Source organism: Boleophthalmus pectinirostris, unplaced genomic scaffold (genome assembly GCF_026225935.1).
Source record: "Boleophthalmus pectinirostris isolate CB_2022bp ecotype Guang Dong unplaced genomic scaffold, ASM2622593v1 HiC_scaffold_4, whole genome shotgun sequence".
Classification (NCBI taxonomy): domain Eukaryota; kingdom Metazoa; phylum Chordata; class Actinopteri; order Gobiiformes; family Gobiidae; genus Boleophthalmus; species Boleophthalmus pectinirostris.
In genome coordinates, this window is record NW_026571353.1 from 17581627 (window position 1) to 17607416 (window position 25790).

At 38.2% G+C, this 25790-nt stretch overlaps 2 protein-coding genes across 4 annotated transcripts; both read left to right on the forward strand.

Annotated features, from left to right (window-relative positions):
• The first annotated feature begins 113 nt into the window (after window positions 1–113).
• Window positions 114–8147, forward strand: abhd17b (abhydrolase domain containing 17B, depalmitoylase). Its single transcript, XM_020935536.2, is given in 5 exon segments — window positions 114–571; window positions 1203–1369; window positions 1371–1676; window positions 5569–5748; window positions 6261–8147. Coding segments are annotated over 4 exon segments (864 nt in total). The 5' UTR covers window positions 114–571; window positions 1203–1211; the 3' UTR covers window positions 6481–8147.
• On the forward strand, window positions 5629–25081 carry cemip2 (cell migration inducing hyaluronidase 2). 3 transcript variants are annotated; one of them, XM_055161223.1, is made up of 24 exons: window positions 5629–5748; window positions 10578–10929; window positions 11829–11969; window positions 12239–12806; window positions 15352–15521; window positions 15593–15784; window positions 16302–16471; window positions 17081–17293; window positions 18048–18253; window positions 19033–19102; window positions 19474–19602; window positions 20192–20280; window positions 20802–20933; window positions 21032–21067; window positions 21145–21300; window positions 21848–22046; window positions 22412–22627; window positions 22699–22910; window positions 23110–23292; window positions 23360–23579; window positions 23665–23766; window positions 23878–24023; window positions 24091–24197; window positions 24264–25081. In XM_055161223.1, exons 2-24 carry the CDS (start codon window positions 10596–10598, stop codon window positions 24461–24463), a joined length of 4191 nt encoding a protein of 1396 aa, XP_055017198.1. In that variant the 5' UTR covers window positions 5629–5748; window positions 10578–10595; the 3' UTR covers window positions 24464–25081. The 3 variants fall into 3 exon arrangements, with proteins under 3 accessions (XP_055017198.1, XP_020791194.1, XP_020791193.1); XM_020935535.2 differs by lacking the exon at window positions 5629–5748 and adding an exon at window positions 8636–8887; XM_020935534.2 differs by lacking the exon at window positions 5629–5748 and adding an exon at window positions 8636–8856.
• Window positions 25082–25790: the final 709 nt, after the last annotated feature.

Genomic DNA, 25790 nt, shown 5'->3' on the forward strand with positions numbered 1-25790 from the left:
CCATTAATTCTTTTAACTTATTTTTTCAGAACGTCCACCAAAGGGCGGAGTCAAAGAGAACGCGCCTCAAAAACTAGATTCCCATTGGTCCACCACACTGTCTATCAGTCTGTTTCGACCCACCTTAGCCGAGTCAAGATAACGAGCTGCTTGTGTGTTCTGCGAAAGCGGTGATGTTTTGTGCCAAAACGACAGTGCATCCTGGCAGAACCATTTACATGAAGGAGGACGTTTTGTTATAATTACGTAAAATTTTACGTTCAATGTAATTTACTTAAGGCGTTGGAGAAATCGATTTTAGTTATTATTCATGACCGTGTGTTCAGGGGAAGAGGATATTAAACGACACCGCTGCAGTGCCTGGATTGAGGGGATAAAGTCACTCTTACGGACAAATTCAACAGGGAACACTGGATAATCTGGTCGAGGATAACCTTGTCAACCTCCTTGCTTGGTGGAGAAGATAAGTTTAGTTGTTCGAAGATAGCTCGACTGCACATTAAAGCGACATCCACACTGTCACGAAGAAAATCAAAAGGAAGGCATACCGGGAGGTTCAACGGCGATCCTGGTAATTACCCATTAGAGACTAAAGTCAATGTCACTATTCAAAATGTTGTTTGATGTACATATATCTTTTATCCGACAAATTAAATGTTATCCTTGGTCAGCAAATATATACGTTTGCCCCTCCAGAAGCTACAGCCCATGTTGTTTTTAAGCTATGTCACCCGTCATCCGTGGTCATAGCAGCTAGCAATTAAAATGAAAATATTATCTTCTAAATGTTAAAGACCTCACAAGGTTCTCACGAAGTCCTTCAAATCAGAAAGGAATCGTTTGTCTGAAACCCTTGAATAGCCTGCTACCAGCATTCTGTGGTTCACTCTTCTTTATTCTAATTATTTGAAAACAATGTAGGCTACGTAAAATTTACCTTCGTTATGGTATTCATTACATCTGGGATGTAGTCATAAAGTACTGTTATTTTTTCATGCTCTGGTGACACCATTTCCTGGTAAAAAAGACAAATTATGAAAACAATGTTACAAACGAGATTATTTTTGGCTATTTAAAATGGAATAGTGCTGGATTTTAATTGATTACAAGATATGTTTTCATTTTTATACCAAATACGCTCCTTTGAAATATAGACTGATCCAGTTGTGTGCTCACATTCTCATTATTTGTTTCTTTCTCAGTTCTTTAGGATGAACCACCTATCTATCAGTGAGCTTTGTTGCCTCTTTTGCTGTCCACCGTGTCCCAGCAAGATCGCCTCAAAGTTGGCCTTCCTGCCCCCTGAGCCCACCTACAGCCTGATGTGTGATGACAGTGGCAGTCGGTGGACACTGCACCTTTCCGAGCGCAGACTGGCAGTACTCAGCCCGGGAAAAGGACGCCATCGAGTGCTTCATGACCCGAACCTCGAGGGGGAATCGTATTGCCTGTATGTTTGTGCGATGCTCACCCAGTGCACGTTACACACTACTGTTTTCTCATGGTAATGCTGTGGACTTGGGCCAGATGAGCAGCTTCTACATTGGCTTGGGGTCTCGCATCAACTGCAACGTCTTTTCCTATGACTACTCGGGTTACGGAGCCAGTTCTGGGAAACCCTCTGAGAAAAACCTATATGCTGATGTAGATGCTGCCTGGCAGGCACTACGGTCACGGTGAGTATAACTGTACTTGTCCACTTTTGTCCAGATTTTCACACTTCTGGAAGTACAAAACAGAAATAAATACAGTGATCAAACTGTGTAAAATTAGACATTTATGGTCTTTTTCTGGTTTATGGGACGAATGATTGTCTTGCGCTGTATGACCTACAAATTAAGCTGTCAGCTGTGTAATCACATGAAATGCTGCTCCTAGTTCACATCATTTTCTAACGCATTAGAGCTGCTTCTAAGAGATTAAACCATAGTTCCATAGAACATCAGTTTTAAGGTTTACTGTCAGTTTGTTGACATGAAGTAAAACATTATGGGTGTAGATTAGGATATTTTCTACAGCCTGAAACCGGTGTGTGATGCTAAGATAAGGCTATTCAGAAGGGCCTAAAATTCACATATTACATATTATTTTAGTCATTTATCTCATGTTAACATATTTCAGTAGAACATTTGTGCATCTTTGATGTTTCAAAGCCACAGGCTATAAATTCTTGTTATAGTCACATATGGATACAAGGGCTATAAACCTTCTTGCTACAATCACATTTGGCTGCAGTCTTCCTATAAAAACAAAAACAAAAATTTCCTTAAATTATGGTAACATAGAAAATGGATAAAATAATGAAGTTGGCACGTTAAACAGGAACTCTTGATCAAATAGGGGAAAGGCACCACTTCCTTTATGAAGAACTTGATTGTCACGTGTCCACTATTCTTGATATACTTTGTTAAATTTAAAGTGCTTGAGAGGAGCACTTGAAACAAATTTGTCCTAGTATTATTATTGAGACCTGAAAAGGCAAAACTTTTTCCCAGCTGTGTTGGGACCAATCTAATTTGCCAATTTTACAGTTTAGTTACATAAGAAAATGTGCGTGTTGAATTCAAATTGGGCCAGTGTTTTACATGTATCTGCTGCAAACTATCTGACATTAAACATCGTACAAAAGCTCAGTCTAAAGCTCATTGTCACTGACTCGAATGATGTTCAAGAGCAATGAATGGCTGGTTTGCTTCATCGTTTCAGGCATTGTCATAAGACCTATTAATAAAGAACGCTCTTCGGGATCACACGGAACACTTCAAGCTACTGGGAAATGACTTGATATTCAAGAAAAGCCACTTGCTTAGATACTCTGTGTCTTCTAGTACTATAAGGTCTCATGATTTACAGCCTTTCAACAAAGTATACTTCTTGACACAGAGTTGCCTATTAGACGTGATAGTTAGACTCAGCAGTTAGAAAACAGGTCTGTTGCTGTTTCTTTGCTGTTCTGTGATATTATCACACATAATCACACTAAACTGACTGTAGGGTTTGGTCATTGACCTAGAGTTGTTTGCTTTGCTATGTGAATTTTAAAGGCATTTACTTAAATTATTACAAATACCTGAAACCTAATAAGATATGAAGTTATCTACGACTTTTTTTTTACTTGCCAAAGTCCGACAGTAGTGATAATTTATTGCCGCAAGTGTTGTTGCATAACATGTGACACCTTTGCTTTTTATTTTTTCTTGTTTAGCATCAGTCGGTCACAGCTGAGCAAATCCGTACGAGGCACTCCCTTTACCTGTATAGGCAGGGAGTGCTGCATGCAGGTGATTCACTTGTCATGAGTCAAAGGGCTTGACAACACCGTCATAAAAGCTTGGGCATAATGTTAGCTGTCATGGTAAATATAACATGCTGTAGTGTAAACAGTAATATTTATTTGCCTGTCTTGGAACATGTCATCTGGGTTCTTTATTCTGCTGTGGTCACCGCCCCATAACTTTAAGCTTAACTATAAGTCTGGCCAACAGCCAAAGCTGGATGCCCTATATTTTGAATTGTAGCCTAGCAACTGATTTCCTATAAACTTTTGATCAAAGTTTTCCCTCTGTTATCAGAACAAACATAAGAGAGATTACTTCCTGATCAAACATATTGATCCAAATCTGAATGCCATTCAGTATTTTGAAAGATGGCTAAATTCCTCTTTGGTTAAATAAACTTACCACAAGCTCGGAAACAGCTGAACTCTGTTAAAATGCCAGAGAAATATGTCCACTATTCCCTGTAATATCTTGGGATTGGAAATATTTTGGTCTAGAACTATAGGTGGGCAATGAAGAGGCAGCAGTGTGAGCCGGAACAAGGGAGGGAAGGAGGATGTGATGCATAATACATTGGATTTGTGTCAGGAGGCTAAATTGATGAATGTTTGGGGGAGGGTTGTAACCATGGAGCATCTCTGGGCCATGGCTTGGTGGGCCTGTTCAGGCTCAAATGCAGTGGAGGAAACTGTAGCCTAGTAATTGTAGTTTGTGTGGGGGGGTTGGTCAGAGCCTGTCATTGTGTATGTGTGTGTGTGTGTGTGTGTGTGCGCGCGTGTGTGCGCGCGTGCATGTGCGTGTGTCTTCATCTTTACCTCCCAAGTGAGTGCGATGCTAAAGGTGCTGATGACGAACCCAAAGTAAGATGTGATTTGATTGGTGGTCTAGCTGTTAGCAAATCCCAGTTATTTGTTCACTGATACCTTTGCAGTTATTTGATTTTCTTGTCACACTATACCAATATGGAGTACTGTAATATCGTCCAGCTGTATTAGATGAAGCTTATTCCTACTTAATAGATTGTAGAATTTACAATGTACAAAATCTTATTTGTAACAATGAAATAAGCTTCAGCTCTTAAATGTTATTACAGGCTTGCCTCTTACTAGAAACTGTTGTGCTGTCATATTCTGTTGCATACCTGTCTAGCGATTGGTTATCTTTTAATGGCCTGACAGGAAGTAGAAAGACCAGATTGGTGAGACTAAAAATACTGATAAGATTTTTACCGATAACATTAAGTGTTTTAAAACGGGTATCTACTTCGATTATAGCCTACTATAATGGAACAAGGCAATACATAAGCACTTCCTCATGCCTCACCAGTATTGTTGTCACCCCTATTTATACTTTGTAAATGTCAGCTGACTAGAAATAAGAACTCTTTAGTGAAGTTGAGTCAGTAAATGTGGTAGTACCTGCTTGGTGTAGTTACTGCAGTTACTGTGCAACGGTGGTGGTCTGTAATCATGTTTATTTTGTGCTTTAGTCACAGATCCTTTAATAGCAGGGCTTAAATATGTGTAAAAGACAGGCTGTGGCTCTGTTCTCTTACTGCACAGTGCTACACACAGCCATGCAGTGTTACTTGACTTAGTTTCTGGGAGTCAGCTGATGGCTCTACGGAGTGGGTCACATTCTCTGTAATCAGCTACGGAATGTCATCTCTTCCCTTTTTTTCTTTAGCAAATTTCTTTAATTTAATCTCAAACTGGTGCTACTATCACAATGTTCTACTTTTACTTCCCTCTGTTGTCATGGGACTCCGGACCACTATTTTTCATATTGCTTTGAATAGCACCATTACACTCTAGGCTTTGGGGTTGATATTGCATTTTATCCAGCTTTTAAGAGTGTCTGTGATCAATCTATCCAGCCTGAAACTGAAAGTTGGGCTTTCTAGTGTTGTACTGTTCACTGTTTGTACTGTTTCTGATGAAATCTTAAACATACTTAAGACCTCTGCTTCAGCTGGTCTGAACACAAAAAATCTAATAACTAATAAATATGAATTATTCCAACTTGTTATGAAATCTTATTATGATGATGCTGAGGTTTTACTTGCGGTTTCCAGCCAAGCCTGTTTGTCTGTTGTTTTGATGTGGAAATAGTCCTGCCTTTATTGCCAAATATTTTTACTCACATCAAACCAATTCCCTTAGGAGGACAATAAATTATCTGTTATTACTATTATACTGTGTAAATGCCAATTACATTTTCGACAGGATATAATGGAATCTATGGTTTATTTGTGTCAAAATGTAAATGATCTTTTGTGTGTGTGTTACAGGTATGGCGTTCGGCCTGAGAACGTGATTGTGTATGGCCAGAGCATAGGCACTGTACCGTCAGTTGACCTCGCCTCTCGCTATGAAAGTGCTGCGGTCATCCTCCACTCCCCGCTGACCTCAGGAATGAGAGTGGCCTTCCCTGACACTAAGAAGACGTACTGTTTTGACGCCTTTCCCAAGTGAGTGAACACAACATGCAGATAGCACGTGTGAAAGCCATTCTAAAAGTGATATACACTGATCATGGCACGACCCTACACTCATCTACACATATGTAATTGTTATTATCTCTAAAATATCAGCAAAGTTACATTTTTAGTGCTGTGGAAAAATACTACTTGTCCAGCAGCAGTGCCATGCCTAGTGAAGCTCCACTCGCTCCGAATACATTTTGATTTAATACTTAATTATCAAACTTTAACCTTTAACAACTTAGGTATCCTAAATTATTAACTTGAAGGAAAAAACATATTTTTTTGTCACTGGACACAAGTGTGATGTGTGGAGCTTCACTTTTCAGCCAATGGTGCCACACCTCCAATCCATACAGGGGCTGCAGCTGGACCTTCTTTTTTTACTGATGCAACTCACTAGCTCCCTCTGATGGTCAGAATAGCCTTTCCTCCCTGTATCATGCAAAGCACCTCTTGACAATGCATTTGACTGACTACTTCTCTTTCTCTCTCTAAAGCATTGATAAGATTTCAAAGGTCACATCACCGGTCCTGGTGATCCATGGCACAGAGGATGAGGTCATAGACTTCTCCCATGGGCTGGCCCTGTACGAGCGTTGTCAGCATCCAGTGGAGCCCCTGTGGGTGGAGGGGGCAGGGCACAATGACGTGGAGCTCTATGGACAGTATCTGGAGAGACTTAAACAGTTTGTTTCACATGAACTTGTCAACTTGTAAATTTCTCGACTAAAGTAGAGAAAGGAAAAACAGTGGCTTTTTGAAGAACTTGAAGGACTTTAACACAATTAATATTGTTTGACAGTTTGTCAAAGTAGTTTTGAGTTTTTGGTAGTAAGCATTCATATCAAGGACCTCTTTTTAAGCTCTGATTCACCTCAATATATTGTCCATTCCATCTCCGGCAGTTGTAAGCTATGAAACTCACACAAAGGTAGTTTCATATTTTAATTGCACATTAACGTGTGAGTGTGAGTAAATTGGTGAAGAATGATAAAGCTAACCTTAAAATCTTGTAGTTGTTTTTGAAAGGAGTGAGTACATTTCTGCCTTTTAAAAGATCTGGTCAAGGTCTTGAAACAGAGTGTGAAGTTATAAAATGGGCCTTGGTGTTTTCGCAAATGTGAACTAGACAAACAGTTTCTGTCAGTTTTAGCCATGCACACTGTACTTTATTTTCACAATTATTATTCATGAAAGCTTTTATGACTCTTATTTGCACATACCAGCTGTTAAGACAAAAATATTATTTACTATGCCAGTGATGCCAAATGTTTGCATTTGTTACATGCAAGTGATTTATGACATATATCTTGTTTCAACAAGTATAATGCAAATGGTCTTCAGCTCATAGGCTGAGCTATAATTTAATATTGACCAGCATGAGTACATTTGACCATCAAAATGGGTGTCTTAAGATTAGTATCTATGGTAAAATGCTCATTAAAGAAAAACTGTTGCTGGATAGAGAATTATGAATAGCTGGGTTACCTCACTTTGAACGTATTGCCTTGATAAAGTACCAGAGATAAAGCCCTGAGCCTGATAAGATAATCAGACCTGTGCATTACATGTAACCATGGATATATACTACTGTGACAGAAACTACATACTCATACAACTGCTGTAATTGCCATTTTGGACTGAAGTTCAAAATAATTTAGTAAATATTTTGAGCTAAAATTTTCATTATTATAAAATGTGCTGTGTGTGCGCAAAGATAATTAGTCCACAGATAAGTGCCACAACAACGCCTCAATCAAAGACATGTTATGTGTTATCTCCATGTTTTGTGTGTGTTATTTTTGACTGTTGTCAAAGTCGAAGCTGTCCCTGCTGATCGAGGTATTAGCCAGCTGCATTTATTGTTGACAAATCTATTAGCAAGTCATATGCCACTGACTAGCTAATGTGCGCTTTTGCATGTTGACAGTGTGCTGGCTGAGTTTGATTTCCTTGTAGCTTATAATGTTTGAAGAAATTCATGTCTACAGTAAGCATCTTGGAGACCTCATCATACTTGAACCTGGAGTTGTTTACAGGTTAAATAATGTTAATAATACAAATCACTGTAGTCGATTGGTGCTATAATACACCTTCAGGTCTGATTTCTTACAGCTTACAAATGAAACATCATGTCTCAATTCTGTCTCTATATTTGTTTTTTTTTTCTAATATGTGTGTTTGCTGTACAACTTTATTATTATTTTTCAATTGACTACTTGTAGATCAGGGCAAGCCAATATTTAGGCTTTTCACGTGTGTCATCCTTGATTGAATTTTATGTATAGCTATTTAAATGAAATAAAACATCTATGTCATAACAATATTTACTAACCTGTTGGTACTTTTAACATGAATAAAATAAAATAAAATGTCAAAACATCTGTAGTCGTACATGTATGATGTGGTAGGGTGGTTGCTGCTTCTTTGTTTTCTGTTGTTTCTTCAAACTTAAGTTGATTATTTGCCTGAAATTATGATTTTGTCATAATATGGAATGCTACTCAATGTATTTAATTGTATGATTGAGAGTAACGGGATTGTGTTGATTCCTTACTTACCAGCAGAGTGCAGTGTAGTCAAGTCTTTAGTTTATCCCCGCCTTTCTATCCATGCTACTAATGGTGCATTCACGTCACCTCCAAAATTAAATATTCAACTATTACAATCACATTTTATTACTACTTATACCACTGAAAAAAGGCTAGCAATAAAATAAAATTACATACAAATAAGCAAACTAATACAGATCATTTTCAGGACTCGTACCTCAAACACGAGGGAAATACAACCTTTTATTGTCGTCTTTACATGTTTGAACCAATTTCTCGTGAAAACATTGAACGCCTGTTTCCTTGGTCCGCTCTGAAGCCTCGCCCCTTGTTCCTCCTCGCCGTGAGATGTGGGGCTAACTGTACGACAGCGCAAAGGCAAAAAACATCATGTGAAGAACGAAAACTGAACACGGAAGATCCTGAGAGGTTTAGTAAAGGGGAACACTTAGTTTGTTTCACCGTAACCGCGGGGGCCGGCGGGGATTGACGGAAAGTGGATGGAAATACTAGGAAGAGGAGCAGTACTGTGTGACCAGCGGTACGTCCCCGGGTTGTGTTGGGCGCGTTGTGTGAGTGTGATTGCTATTCCGCTAACTCAAAATGTGTTACAAGTAAAGTTTGAATTTCACAGTTAAATCAAGGGAAGGTACATTAATGCTACTGTTGAAAGATTTGCAAGATTTATTCATTTACATTTCTGGGGATGGGGAAATATGCCTGGTTGTGCCATTTTGACATTGATCAGTCTTTTTAAACAAGAAAGTTGGTTATTTCTTTATTAATACTACTCTAACTCTCTCCAATATAGTATTACTTTTATTAGAATTGACTTGTAGAGTAGTTATCAGAATTATTTAGTCATACCGCTGAACTTGCACCGTGTAAATGATGATTAATTTATCACAGATCTTGGTCAATCTTGGGCAATGCAGCTGGCTTCTCTGTATGTACAGCTGTAAATAAACATGTTGGTTTATTAGAGAAGTGGTGTATAAATAGTATTTGCTCTGTAATGCATTGCCATGTACCCTGCCTGGCCCACTTGAACTGATCGACTTGTACATGATGTTTACTGTGCCAACATCAATTAAAGGGATGGTTTTATAGTTGAAGAAAGTCAGACTTTTTGGTCTCCCCACATCTGTTTGATATTCAGTAGCTCAATATTTAGGAAAGTTGCCATGCTTGCCTACGGGGTCCAGAGCAGCCCAGTGATTATGGTCATTTCCAGATGTTGAATAGCCCCTTAGGTGTGTAGGTGCATTGCACTTTCAGCCTTCACATGACAGCCAGTAGCAGAGGAGTAGGAGCCCCTTTTATGGCCAAGAATGTGAATAAAACCAAGCCAGTGGTAGGATTAGGACAGGAAAGAAAAACAGGTCAGATGTGTCAAAATAAACCTTTGGATGAGAACATTTTTTACATTACATTAATAAAACATTTACAATGTGGACCTCATGGCTGTATAAGTGAGTCTTTGTTACACAGTCATTATTGCGTCAAATGCTTTGTGCTCTAGTCTGAAGTAATGTGACCTATTCCCTTGACAAGACAACGGTCATTTGTAAGATGGCATTGTTTGAGACCAAGAATGTGATTGTATGTGCAAACAAACACACACAAAAAACATATGAAGACAAAACCTAACCACAATTCTTCATTATTCTTAAGTGGTGCTGTTTTTCTATCTATTTTACTCTGAAAACACTAGACTGTAATGTGCCACATGCTGTTCTGATTTAAAAGTGCTTTCAAAGCCCTTTTTCTGCTGTGTCATTTCCTTCTGCCCCATGTGCAGGTGTTCCCTAACATGACCTCTGCATGTGTCCACTGCTGGAGTTGTCTGTTGTACATTCCTCTATGGTGAAAATATCGAACCTTGGCACTCTTCTGTTACGTCCCTGCTGTAATGGATGCCACCTGTTTTAGCTCTGTTTACATAGTTAGAAGTACCAAGAGTACTTGCAGCATGGTTACTAGTCAGCCGTCAGTGTCACTGTATCCTATTGAAAACAGCCCGAGGATAAGTGGCTCTTTTTGCAGGAAGTAGATTAATAGTGTGTTTAACAAGTCACAGGATTGTTAGCTGGAGGTACAGACATAAGATACTTCAAGAGTGTTTTTGCGTTTCCCCAGAGTCAGCCTCTTTCGCCTCCCACTGTGTCACTCTCTTTAACAGGCTCCTTCAGGGTCTTCTTCATGGGTTAAACTTTCTTTCAAACTTAGAGCAAGTAAATGAAAAAGCTATTTGTGTTATAGGTGGCAGACACATAGACAATGCCGACGAGCGATGGCCAAGGCAGATACCCAGTTTTTGTGGCCCCGCCCCCTGGCAACCACCCGAGATCTCCTGGTTACGTGCCCGGACGGGTGGCACCAGTACGATCACCACCACCAGCCAAGGCTCCCCCACCTCCCCCGATAAAACCTCATGGCCCACCTCCACAGAGACCAGCTCCATACAGCCAGACTGAGGAAAAAAATCGTGTAGAGCGTGCCCAGAGTCTACAGAGAAGAAAGAACACGCTCATCTGTTTTGGTGCCTCCATGTGTACTTTCATCCTATCTCTTATTCTTATCTTTAGTCTCTCAAAGCATGATGTTCTTGATGGTGAGTATTGAAATAAATCACCAGAACTACAATACAGTTAATACATTACAATACATTTTAATGAGGAGAAATTATGAAAAACTCCTGAAGGGGCCCAGACGTTGTGCAAAATGTGAAAATATAAGCCAAGATTCCAAATTTTCTACTTCGGTGACATATGTAGGTTAAAGCAATGTTAAAAAGTCCAAAAGACTCTTGACCTGCATGCTGGGACCCGAGTTTCAATTTAGTTTATTTATTTATCAGGGACAATGTGCATAAAAACGTTGACCTAAACAGAGTTAATATGTTTGTGCCAGGTTACAGCAAAAGTGCTCATTTCCACCTTCATTCAGTCGCTGGGCAGGTGGATGTCATAAATGGTGTACATACCAATAAAATACATTGTATATTAATGCAGTCATGCATCCAATCAGTCAGTCAATAAGTAAAAGTTTCAGTCACCACATCCATATACTGTGCATATGTACATATACTGTACAATTCATGAATTAAAGCTAGAACACAAAAGAAGTGTTAGTCAGTTATTTATTTTCACCACATGGCATGATGTTTCAGACCACAAGTACTTCCTCAGACTTTATATAACCTGTGCATATGAAGGGTTTGTGGCCTTATATGTCACATATGGTGAAAAAAAAATTGGAACACAAACTGCTATTTATAATTTATATATTAATGTATATATATTTTTAATTTATATTTATATATCAATTTCTTTGGTGTTCTAATTTATATGGGGATTGAAGAATACATGTAAGCAACATTTGTTTTTAGTGAAATTTGTGCATTTTCCATTTTGTCAAAAATAACAACCTTTTGCTTTTACATTCTGCTTTTACACATTTCTTTTGCTCTGTGAGACAAAATCATTTCTAACTTTGTACTTTCCTTAACAGAAAATTGTCCAGATCATAATCCTTCTCTGAGCAGTTGGAATCCAGGCCATCAAGCAGACAAGTCCATTGTCATCAGAAAGGGACATTTATTTAGACTGGAAACCTCTGCTACGTTTCTATCTCTAACAATCCAATCGGGAGGTAGGAAAATTACTTCACTTTCTAACAATCAGTGTTACACTGTTTTTTGTTGTTGTTGCAATGTCCGTCCTAAGAGTTGCACTGACATCACTCCAATTAGTTAAACAGAGAATGTCATCATCAATAAAGCTATGTGTGAAGTTGCTCTTTCTCAATAACATTTAAAATGAATTTGATTACAAAGAGGTTATAAAGTACTGTCTTTTTATTGCCATTGCTTTCTGTATATTAACTTTTACTAGTAGTAACTCATTTCATATCTGTTGCAGGCCGAGTAGTTTTTGCAGACAGCCCCGATGGAACCAAAAACATAACCCTTAGAACTGGATTCATTCTCATAGAAGACGGTGGAGCCCTGCACATTGGCGGTCCTAAATGTCGCTATCGTTCCCATGCATCTATCGCACTCATGGGACGTTCAGACAGCCAAGCTCTCTCCGATGTCCCTGTCTTTGGCCGCAAGTTCATTGGGGTCATGAGTGGTGCAAAGCTGGAGCTGCATGGCATTGAAAGCATCTCCTGGTCTCTGCTAACACGCACCATCCCAGCTTCTGGTTTACCCACTGGAGGTTATGCTTTTCAAAAAAACTTTAGCCGGGGTATTAATCTGCGTGTGGTGGACCAGGACACCTCTGCTGTACTACTGGTTGAACGCTACGACACTCATGATTCTCGTAATGACAGTCGGCGGCTCACTCAGCTGCTCAGGGCCCTGCCTCAAGGAAGAATCGTAGCACTGGCTGTGGGAGATTCAGCTGTGAAGAGTCTTCTAGACGAGACCAAGAAGGCCATTGAGGAGAGGCTGGGGAGCAGCTATGTCTATGACCTCAAATACAGGTAAATAATCCCTTTGCTTTGATGCAGGGATCTTGTATCATCCGCAGTGCAGTATTTCTACATGCGGTTGGTGCTTTGTGAACTGTAATACAATATTGTGTTGTCACAGGTTATTTATTCCACAAATCACATCTGGACTTCATGTACTGTGTCAAAGCTCTCTGAAGTTCTGAGTTTGTTGTGGTTCTCAAAGGTGTAAGGCCTTGAGTGTTTGTTTATTTTAGTTCCTTTGGGACCAATTAAGATGGTTTATTAATGCGATGGATCTTTGTTCAGAGGATGTATTTGCCCCCTCCTCACTTACACTGACAAGTGCAGAAATTATTATTTTTTATTTGAAGTGCCTCCCTAAGGACTATATGTCTGTCTTCCTGTTTTTACACTGTTATTGCAGAAATGCTGTTTGCCAGGACAGGAAGCACACACCGGGTAATGGTCTGGGAGTATCCAGGATTTGTACAAAATGTGGCATTTCAACAACACAAGAAACACACTATGACTTAGCCCAGCAATACAAAGTTTAACTTGGTCTCAAAAACCCATTAGAACTATATACTAATTAGAACTATGTATTGTATGCCTCTTGGCACATCTGGTGAGTTGCACAAGTATTTTTTTTAACGGAAACGTGTATGTTATTTCTAGCTTAGTTATGTACTTGTTTTAAAAAGCCAAGTGCTAGACTACATTCTCCAGTATCGCATTTCACCACTGGGGGCTGGTTTCAAGTCAGTACAGTACAGTTGTCCGCTTGTATAGTCTACTCCTTCTGAATAAATCAGACCAAACCTAATAACACTTGTCAGTGAGTCATAGAAATGATTAGATTCACTGCTCACCCATTGGCTTATTTTTATTATCTAACAAGGGGTTTTAGATCTGGCTTACTGTGGATTTATCTGTTGTAGGGTGATCTACATTACATTTATTGCATTCACGAGAAAAGATAGACAGCAAAAGACTCTATTGGCACTGGCACCAAACAAACATTTCCTGTAATTCAGCAATGTCATCTACCCTTCCTGACCCGCCCTGTGCTGTGATGTTGTCGTCTTTTGACGACTTTACCATTTCTAACCAAACTTAAATGAAATAATCTTGATCAAATTGAGACATTACTGATAACCATCACATTATCCTCCTATAACAGGGTAAGCATTACTAGTTTATAAAGTATATTTTTATTGTTTGCTTTCAGATTTGCTAAATGTTACTTTTTAAGATGTATGCTATATATATATAGATATAGATATATATATAGATATATAGATATATATATATATATAGATATATATATATAGAGATAGAGATAGATATAGATATATATATATATATATAGAGAGAGAGAGATAGATATAGATAGATATAGAGATAGATATATATATAGATATATATAGAGAGAGAGAGAGAGAGAGAGAGAGAGAGAGAGAGAGAGAGAGAGAGAGAAGAGAGAGAGAGAGAGAGAGAGAGAGAGAGAGAGAGAGAGAGAGAGAGAGAGAGAGAGAGAGAGAGAGAGACGAGAGAGAGAGAGAGAGAGAGAGAGAGAGAGAGAGAGAGAGAGAGAGAGATATATAGAGAGATAGATATAGAGAGATAGATATATAGAGAGATATATATATAGATATAGAGATAGATATATATAGATAGATATATATAGATAGATATATATATATATATATAGAGATAGATATATATAGATATATAGATATATATAATATATAATTTGTTTTATTTTAATAATAATAATAATGCATCAGTTTTATAGAGCATTACAGAGCATTGTTCATTCACTCCAGACCCAGTGGTGGTAAACAACTACTGTAGCCACAGCTGTCCAGACTGATGGAAGCGAGGCTGCCAATCTGCGCCATCGGCCCCTCCGACCACCACCATCACTCACACACACACACCACTTTCATACTAGGCAATGAGGGTGAAGTGCCTTGCCTAAGGACACAACAACAGTTTTTACGACTGGCGACTGGATGGTCTCCCATCCAAATACTAACCAGGCCCAGCCTTGCTTAGCTTCTGAGATCTGATGGGATCAGGCTTTGACAAGCCGGTATTTTTTATCAAGTTGTGATGTGGCACCAGTAAAGGTCAGGAACATTAGATTACATTGTGTTCTTGAAGGCTATTCATGTCAGCTTTAAAAAAAATTGCTTTGAAAACATTTCCTATCTATAAAGTTGTTTCCTGTGTTCCTAAAGCTTAAATTGGAGTAAGAAGCATTTAAAGACTTTTGACATTTAATGTAAATGGAATCTTAATCACTGTCACACCTACACCCAGTCACTCTTGGCACCTTCAGGACCCCACCTAAGTAATGTCAATAATTTTAAATTAGATTAGTGTCTTGAAAGGAAAAAAGAAAAAAAGACCAAGTTAGTTGAAAATAGTCTTTTATTGTTTACAATTCTCTTGGTCTTGTTTTGCACACATGCCTATACTATTGCTACATAGTATAGATGTTTAGCTCATAACATAAAAATGATTTATAGCATTTATATATTTGACCCCAACACATTCATTGTATTTGTAGGCAGGCATGGGCCCTGGTGTCAGTGATTGGTGGTGGTAATGCTTCTTGTTCAGAGGATGTAAAGGAACATGAAAACCATGAGACTGCTGGCCAGGCTTGGGCAATACGGAACTTCACAACTGTCAATGGAGTGGGCTTTTCTGTCAGTGCCTACAGTGAATGGAAAAATGGTAAGAAACAATGTAAAGTAAATTAATGAATTATTTTCATTACCTGTAACAATACCTTCTGTTTTGTTCAGGGGTCGCCATTTCAGGCTTCCAGATAGATGCTCTTGACCAGGTTGTGTTGGATCTCCAGGATGAAGTACAGAAAAGTTGGAAACCTGGAGATCAAGTGGTTGTGGCCAGTACTGACTACTCCATGTACCAAGCGGAGGAGTTCAGCCTGCTGCCCTGCCCTCATTGCAACAGCAGACAAGTCAGGATACAAGGTGAGAGAGAGGTCATTCTTCGTACATTGCCTCCCCAGTCAGTGCTATTACTATTGCTTTTGCTTTGACATATTTACACATAAAGTTGGAGATTATTTTGGTATTTAGAGGAAAAAGTCAACTCATTATAAATGTAGCTTTTATAAATGTTTCCATCACATGATCCAAGTCCATAGTACTTCCTCTCCTCCAAGAGTTTTTGTCAACAGATGTCAACTCCCTCTCTGCAGAGAAGGTTACATTGTGCCTTTATTGGCCCAAAAAACATATTAACCAAACTGACTATTAGTGTGCCTTTCCAAGAGAACTTCCTTATGAAAAAAATGTCAGTATTTCAAAATTAACCTAAATATAGCTCTGGTCAGTGTGGTCATTAGTTTCCAAATATAAACATTTCTGTCTTCCCTTGTCGTCATTGTTAAAAGAATATTATAAGAATATTATAAAGGTTTGTTGTATTGGGTTATATTTTCATTCATTAAGTCATGTCTAATATTAGTATGTATATGTCTTCTAGGAAAACCACATTATAACCATGTGGGAGAGATTTTAGATGGCATTGATATGCGTGCTGAGGTCGCTCTACTCTCCAGAAATATTATCATCTACGGAGAAATGGAAAACTTTTGTTATGGAGACAATCTGTGCCAATTCTTTAACCACGATACATTTGGAGGCCATATCAAGGTTTGTTCTGTGTTCATTACAGTTTATTTTTAATTTGTGATCCTAAGTCATTTTTAATACCCTGTAAGTAAGGATATAACCACAACTCTGATATTGAGGACCATGATATCGTGGACTGTTTCAATATATCGGATTGCATATTTATTTAATGTGCTACTGCTGATACAATAGAGGGGGATTAGGGCAGTGGGTGAGTAAAAGGGGCCAATATCTTAACAAGAACCAGATTGCGTGGATTATTCCATATTCACAAAATACCTCCTATTGAGCTTAGTACACTTAGAAACTTCATTTTTGCATTCATCTTTTGGCGCTTTTATTGGTTGACTTGTGTGCATCTGCATCTAAAGGTCTATGGTTTGGTCATTTCATGTTAAAAATGAATAAGGTCTGTGCTGTTGACTCATTCTTGTTCACTGCCAAGTAAACTGTAGTTCATAATCCACAAAGGATTTGGAGAATTCATAGTCAACCCATACTCAGTATACATTGGAAACTCTGACTCTTAATAGTAGTCCTGCTGTCAGTACTGTCCTTATACTTATTCATAGGACCATTTTTGTTTTAAACATTGAATGTTGTACTTATGTGCTCCTTTTCCCCTGACAGATCCTTGGTAACTTTTCCTCAGTTCATCTTTCCCATGTGGAGCTTAAGAACATGGGCCAGCAGCGGGAGAAGGGCCGTTACCCACTGCATTTCCACATGTGTGGAGACGTGGACCGGAAAGGAGGCTACTGGGAGCCCACATATGTAGATGGACTCTCAATACACCACTCTTTTTCACGGTGCCTTTCTATTCATGCCACCAATGGTTTGTTGGTTCGTAGTGTTTTATTTTTTTTTATATATGCTGCCTGTGTGTTTTAATGTACATGAATGGTACTCAAGCGAGGGCGTTTTATGATTGTTCAAATTGATTATAATAGCCCGATCTAAATATTCAGCTATAATTTCTTGTTTATCATTTTTACCTTATGGTGTACTCACTTGTTCTGGTTTGGTTGCTTATTCATGTAATGGTATTCAGAATGCAGTTCTTAAACTCAAAGGAATGCAGTTGATTGAAATAGCTTTTCTAATTGAAAGAAAAGTTGTGTATTGACAGTACATTATTATTATTATTATTATTAATATTATTATTATTATTAATAATAATAATAAATAATAATAATAAAAAAGCTGTGTGGGCCATGTAACTGGTTAAAAGCACATTTTAATGCAAATATTCAGTATTCTATAACTTAATACATTTTGAAAGTATGCCCAACACTCTATGTGCAAATGTGATTACAGTAACTCCCTGTTGACATAAAGCAGTGCCAGGTCAAGTACTGTCCTTGACAAACCTTCCAAACATCCTCCCTTAATCCATTGTTGAAGTGTGATCTGTCAGCTGTCAGATAACATTGTTTAAGTTGGCTTTGGCAGTTCCCATTCTGCTCACCGCTCTGTGTTTGTGCTTTTGATAGGGTTCTCTGTGGAGATGTGGATGTGATGAATATTTTGAACATCGTAGGTCAGTGTAAAAATCACTAACTTGGCTTTTGCAACTTGTCTTGATCTTTCTGTTTAGGTGAAAAACACAGTAGGTTATGACACCCTGGGCCACTGCTTCTTTCTGGAGGATGGTATTGAACAAAGGAACACTTTCTACCATAACCTTGGCATGCTCACACGGCCAGGGACTCTGCTGCCCACTGACCGCAATGAGACCCTCTGCACAAGCATCCGGGACAAAGTCTATAAGGGCTATACTCCCTCTCCCAGTACAGAATGCAAGTAAGTGATTATTACAAAGTTCTATTTCTTAAGATTTCCTGATAAGCTTTTACAAAGTACTGTTTCTTAATATTTCCTGAAAAGCTATAGGGTCAGTCCATATGAAATCAACCCACCCTTCCCTATGAGCCATCTTGATTTGGCTGAAAAATTTTCAAAAAAATTCTAAAATGACCAAATGAAAGAATCTAAAATTTTAGCTCAATGCTTTCAGTTGTTCATGAGTTATGGCCCCTGGAAATTTTGGGGCCATGCCCACTTTTTGTGAAGCCTTAATTTATAAGCATATTTGAGAGACTAGATACTACATATGTATATGTATGTATGTATATGTATATATATATGTGTGTGTGTATGTATATATATATATATATGTGTGTGTGTGTATATGTATGTATATATATATGTATATATATATATATATATATATATATATATATATATATATATATATATATATATATATATATATATATATATATATATATATATATATATACATACACACACACACACACACACACACACACACACACATAATGTGCATACATATACATTGCAATGAGCACATGTAATTGAAAAAAGTTTCTCTTAGACTGCCATCTGTTGTTTTTTGTTAGTGTAGCTTCCTTTGTTGTTTTTGTTGGACAGTCTCAATGGGGTTAAATCTTCAAAGCTTTCATCTTTGTTCTACACTGTCATTTGTTTCTCATCTGAAATGTGTATATAATGGGTTTTCTATGCATGTTTTTCACTTTGTGTCCTGGGGTCGTTTACAGGGCGGTTTCAACATTCTGGATTGCCAATCCAAACAACAACCTTATCAGTAATGCTGCTGCTGGTTCACAGGTAATAAAAGCAGAGTTACACTGAACACCTTGTTTGGATATGACAAAATGACAAATAAGGCCCATGTGATTTAAAATAAGCTGCATGTTCTGTACTACTCATAACAAGTACATGCATCATGAAAGTGGTTTTAACATGGAAGTGGCTTGTATTTCTCTTAGTCCTGGCAGGGGGAGGGTACAAGCAGCGTACTGCCTGTTCTTATTACCAGTGGGGTTATGTCTGAGGTATTTGGGTTATCTACAGGTAATAACCATAGAATTAGACTTTTATGAGCTGTTAAGCTCCTATAAATATTCCACCTTAGCTTAATTTTCTGTGATTATGTGCATGTTTTGTCATTGGGTAACGTTAAAATCTTATTGTTGTAGGATGCTGGCATATGGTTTGTTTTCCATAGCACTTCCACTGGTGACTCTCACGGACTGGTACCAGAAACCAAAGCAGAGCTCACTCCTCTTGGTATTTTCTACAACAATCGAGTACACTCCAATTTTAAGGTACATTTTAAGGAATATTGTTAGGTATATTTTATTCTATTCTGAACAAAGGATAAATATGCCAGTTAGCTGTCGTATAAATCGACAAATGGTAGCCTTTAGTTTTGTGCCATTTCTCAAGTATTTCCCCCTGTGCGTACTACTGAGAAAAGAGAAGTCGTATTTTGGCATACGCATACATCTGGGTTGCACAATAGTACCTTGTTGTGTAATGACAGACGTCAAACAGGTAAACTGTGAGTTCTTTGTCAAGCCTTAGCAGCTCTGAGTGAAGGCTATGGCCAGTTTATCCCACTGGCCAACTCAGAGCACAGCACATGTATGTACTATTTCTGTAGTACACTGAATGCAGTAAATATGTGTTGGTTAGCCTTATAGATTATTCACAGATGTTTCCGACTTCCTCATTTTGAACAGTAAATCTGTAGCTATGTTAGCTAAATTTTTGAACGAAGTTTGTTTATTAGTACCTCTTAACCCAAAATAAACTCATGGTCAACATTCATGTGGTGCAACAGTAACATGGCTGTTCTCTGTCTTGGATCTCCATCTGTAAAATTAAGAATATTTGGATGCTACTTCCTTGTAGGCTGGCCTCTTCATTGATAAAGGAGTGAAGACCACCAATGCCAGTGCTGCTGACCCCAGAGAATATCTGTGCCTGGATAACAATGCTAGGTTTGTATTATGTATATTGCTGTAATGGCTGTAACGTTATAGAGCTGTTTGATATTACTAATTTACAAAACTGACTATGCTGTATGTGTTTGAATTTCTTTCAAAATGATTAAGCATTTCCACAGTTTTATATTACACTCTGCAAATATTTAGGTATCTGTGGTTTACTAATGTATTTGTGTAAGCCACTGCCAATAACTGTAAATAAATCAAGCAATAGTTAAGCATCCCTCCAGAATGATCAATCCATTGACCAGGTTAAGATAGTGAGCCTTGTGACTACATTTAAAGCGAACCTCCTTTGGGTTTGTGTTGACAGAGAAAACAGAGCTTCACAGATAGAGTTTCCAGTCTTCGGAACCTTACCCAAACATTGCCCTGTGCTAGACGGAAAAAATCTTACATGTCCACTGAGACTGCTGAACACTCAGTGTATGTGAATGTGCAGTTAGTATGAGTGTGAGAAAAAGGGAGACTTTTGTGACCCAATGACGATATATTTAATTCTTGACTTTTTATAGATTTCGTCCTCATGAAAATGCTGATCCAACTCAACCTCGAGTGTCAGCTGTAATTGACACGTTGATCTCCTTCAAGAACAATGACTTGGGAGCATGGATCAGAGGCGGTGACATAGTCATTCAGAACTCTGGGTAAGACATGCAACCATACACAAGCTTCAACCATTTTAAAGACACATGAATAATAATGATCAGTTAGAGGGATTAATGTGTTTATTTCCCATTTACAGTTTTGCAGATAACGGAGTGGGACTATCTTTTGCTAGGTATACAACAAAAAAGCCCTTTTTAAGCTTTGTACACCAGTATGAAAGCTAATGATGTCATTTGAATCATTTTACAGTGATGGAAGTTACCCTAAGGATGAAGGGTCCAGTCAGGAGGTGACACAGTCCCTATTTGTAGGTGAAAGTCCAAACAGGGGAACCATCGGGGGACAGAATAAATACTGGGGCCAAGGAGGAGTGGATGGAAAGAATAGGACATTGCCCAGAAACAGGTGAGAGCAGGCAGCAGCGAGTGAAACTATTTAAAAATATATTTCTGTTACTGGATCAGTGTCTGTGTTTACCTTGAATGTGTAAGCCACACACTAGACATTTGATCCATGGCTAAATCAGCAGGGGGATGTTTGTATTCAGGGAACTTTTTATACGGCAATATGTGGTTTAAAGCAGCACATTTCACCACACTAGATTCTACATACATTGTTATTGCTCTTATCACTCTCCATGACATAATAACATTTTACTACGTGACTTTTATTAGTAATGCTGTTTTCAATTCAGCAAAACCTTGATTTTTATGGTTTAGTTGCCTTTTCTAATTCAGATGGCATTTCTTAGAGCAGCATTGTGATTGCATCAACATTTGTACTATAAAGTATAGAAATCTTCAACCAATTAAGTATTATGAGCAAAAGGGACATTTAACACAGTTAATATAAAGTTCATGTTAATTGTAAGATTCCTTTAAGCACAACAGACTGGACATCCAAGATGCCATATTTAGTTGCATTAATTCATAATGTTGCCAATCTTTTTTAGGACATTTCCAATACGAGGATTCCAGATCTATGATGGCCCTGTACGGCTCACACAGAGTACTTTCCGGGGATTTGTGCCCACAGCTGAGCGCAACACCAGTATCGTGGAGCGATACACAAGTGCAGTGGGATTTAACCTGAAGAATACTTGGCAACTAACTCCTCGCAACAACTTGTCCCAGCTGGAATTTCACAACACTGTAAGCACAGACTCATAATTGTACCTTCTGGATATTTTCTCTATTCATTTTAGATGAATTGCAAGTCCAGTCAAGCCTAAACACTAAGTATTTAGTGTCAGGCTTTCACCTCAGTCACACATGTTGGCAGTGGTGAGGTGGCCCTCTGTTGCTGGTATGATTGACAAATGCTAGGATCTTTCCAAACCCCAAACAGAGATTAATGCAATTGTGTTGGTAAAGCACTGAGGCCCTCTAGTGACTGCATTATGTAATATGCTACCCAAGTCTTAGTATTTATCTTGCAAGTGTCATTAATGTTGTAAATTATCATTTTGGTACTCGATTTATTTTTTGGTGATAACATTGTACCTTCCAACCCCCAGGTGCGTCTGCGAGCATTCTTTGGGCATCCTGGTCAGTGGTTTGAGGAAAATGATCTAGATGGAGACAAGAACTCCATCTTTCATGATGTGGATGGTTCAGTCACAGGCTACAGAGACACCTATGTGGGAAGAGCAGACAACTACCTAATCCAGCATCCGGAATGCATCAAAACACCGCGGTGGAATGCAGTCATTTGCAGTGGTCGATACTCTCAGGTAGTATCTGGCCTGCAGCATGTCAGCTTTGTTTTTATAAATGTATTGTTACTTATGTCTATGTTTTTCAGGTGTACATACAAACTCAGGGAGCCCCCAGCCTTACCCTGTCCATCATACGCGATGAATATCCAAAATCACCTCTGGTACTGAGAGGGATTAACAGCCAGGGGGCGCTGTCACAACAATACCAGCCTATCATGATGATGAGCAAGAGCTACACACTACACTGGAGTGGACCTGCTCCCAGAGAAGTGGTCCTTTCTTTAATCAACTTTGACAAGTGAGTGTTAACACTATTAAACCATTTTCAAAACTTATTTACTGTATTATATTGTTTTGCCAAATGCATCTCTATGGACATTGTTGCCTGTGCAAGGTTCTGGGTAATGTTTTATGATGCCTCTTCTTAATCTCCATATGTCCTTTACAATAGTATGACATTAAATTAATGCAACGTTTCTTCTTACTTTGTCTTTTAGAGATGACTGGGTTCTTGTGGGTTTGTGTTACCAACCTGACACAGCCTTTCAGATCATGGCAGACATCAACGATAGACAAAGCAACACATTTGATGACCTGACAGACTATGGCACAGTTTCATCCCTTGTGGAGTTGCAAAAGAGGCCAACAGAAAGAAAATATTTCTTTGATCAAAACACAAGGTCAGTAAATTTATTTTGTACTTCAGTGAAAAATGTATTTTATTACTGATTATTCCACTCTATTCAGCTTGTTATGGCTTTATCTTCGGGCACGGCACAGCAGAGACGGTCACAGTTATTGTTCTGTAAAAGGTTGTGAGAGAGTAAAGGTTTTGGCTACCACAACTTCCAAACAGACATGTAACTGTACAGCCAAAGCCTACCCCAAGTATGAAAAACCACCCTCTGCTACAGTACCCATGCCAACTCTGAACACTGAGCCATGCCAGAACTGTGGATCTAAACAAGTATGTGCTCCCCAGAGCTGGAGTAGCTCTTGTATCAATCTCTCATTGACATTATTCACATTATTATTCACACTTTGTATTTTAGGCTGTATTTTCCAGTGAGCCATGGACAGATTATCTCCAGACCCAAGTCAAGCCTCTCAGCAAGAGAGAGCAGCAAATGGGTGACAACAGCTCTTTTATCACAGTAAGCAGACTTGGTCACATGATACAAAATACAGCCACACTTGGCCCGCCTGGAATATTTCAGCATTTTTTGAATTGAATCTGCATCAACTTTATTCATTTTCTCTGCCAGGTGAACAAGGTAACCATGGCTTTCTCTCAGACTGGCTATTTTGTGGTCTCTGTGGATGCGTGTTCTGGTAAAGTAATCAAGAAAACTTTGTTTGGAAAAATGGACTCAAAAATGGAACAGTATCTAAAAACAGGAATACCAAAGAGGTAAAGAGAAAATTGTTCATATTTGTGCACAAGTGTTAACAGGGCTAACACCTTGGTCTCTCTCCAGGTCAATAATACTTATGGCCACAAGAGGGCAACTAGACTGTGTGGCCAGTTTAGCACAACATCTAGTCTCACTTGGTTTGGCTAAAGCTGCTCATCTACACAATAAAGGTATAGTATTCATGTTATAAAATATAGATGTTCTATACATACTTATCCTATTTCATTCCTCCACAGAAAGTGTGGCCCTTTGGGCTTTTCAAGGAGGGTCTGCAGCACCTCCATGGGTAAGACTTCAGGCTAGTGAGGGGAATGATTTCCTGGGCGTTCAAGAGCGCTATCTGCCTCTAGCTTTGGCGTCGTATGGATGTCCACAGCCTGGAGCCCCAAAACGTAAAGACCTGGACCTACTCAAAGCAGCCACAGAAATACAGTGACCAATATGAACCACAGAGATACTGTTTAACAAAAATACACCTACACACAACCAGCTTATGAATGTGAACTTCTGAACCTTTAATTTATTATAAAACAAACTTTATACCATTTCAAGAGGAGGGTATTTGTAACTAGGATTATTTTTTATGTTGTAATTGAGTTTTGTATCTTTTAAGTGATGCTCAGCGCAGATGACTCAATGCACTTTCTGTTAAAGACACATCTTCCCCTATAGAAAGTAAAGTGACCACATAATTATTTATTAAGTATAACAAAAAATGCATAACAGTTTTACTGAAAAAGAAAGCACACATTTTAAACAACTGATAATCTTTTCTGTTCAGATATATGTTATTTATTATCAAAAGATTTTAGCCTGATATAAAGGAGAAGTACCACTGCAAGTGTCATTTTACCCAGCCTCTCCTTGACCAATTCATACATTTGTAGTTGTAGTTGATGACACCAAACACCAAAATATTGGAACTGGAAACCTCCTGATCATCGTGCAGCTGCAATCTATGTGTTATAGCACCTTTATGGATTCCTAAATGGATTTACTGGATTAATGCATATGCTTCTTTATTTACAGTGCTGGCCACAGACACAGCATTGGTGTACACACTGGTGTACACATTATATATATATATATATATATATATATATATATATATATATATATATATATATATATATATATATATATATATATATATATATATATATATATATATATATATATATATATATATATATATATATATATATATATATATATTTTTTTTTTTTTTAAATGAGTGAATGTTTTTACTTTCAGCTGCCTCAGTATTTTTATTTATGTGCCAAACCATTGTGATATAATATAACTGAATTAAGCAGGAAACAATCTTTTTAAAAAATCATTGGAAGTGCTTTTGGTGCCTTTACTTGCAAAGTGTTGCAGCGTGTCCGGATGTGAGCAGGGCTCCCCCACTGAGCAGTTATACCTTCCACATGTGTGTAATTGGAGGTGTCTGAATGTCAGTCAGCAGTTCCTCTGGAGGACAGTAACCTTTTTGCCTTATAACCACTCTACTGTTAAACAAAGCAAAGAAGATCAAGTCCAAAAGACCTATTTTGATTTTGTGGCGTTTCTAAATGTTCTTTGTAAATTGTGTTATTCACATATGTAGGCATTATAAGAAAATTGTCAATGATGTGTATAGTCGTGTTGTGAAAGTTTCATTTGCCAATTCATTAAATATTCTTCTGAATGAAGTAAAAAGAAAAAGTGACTTGAAAAATCTTTACAAATATGCTATCACCACTTGGGGGCAGTCAAGTATC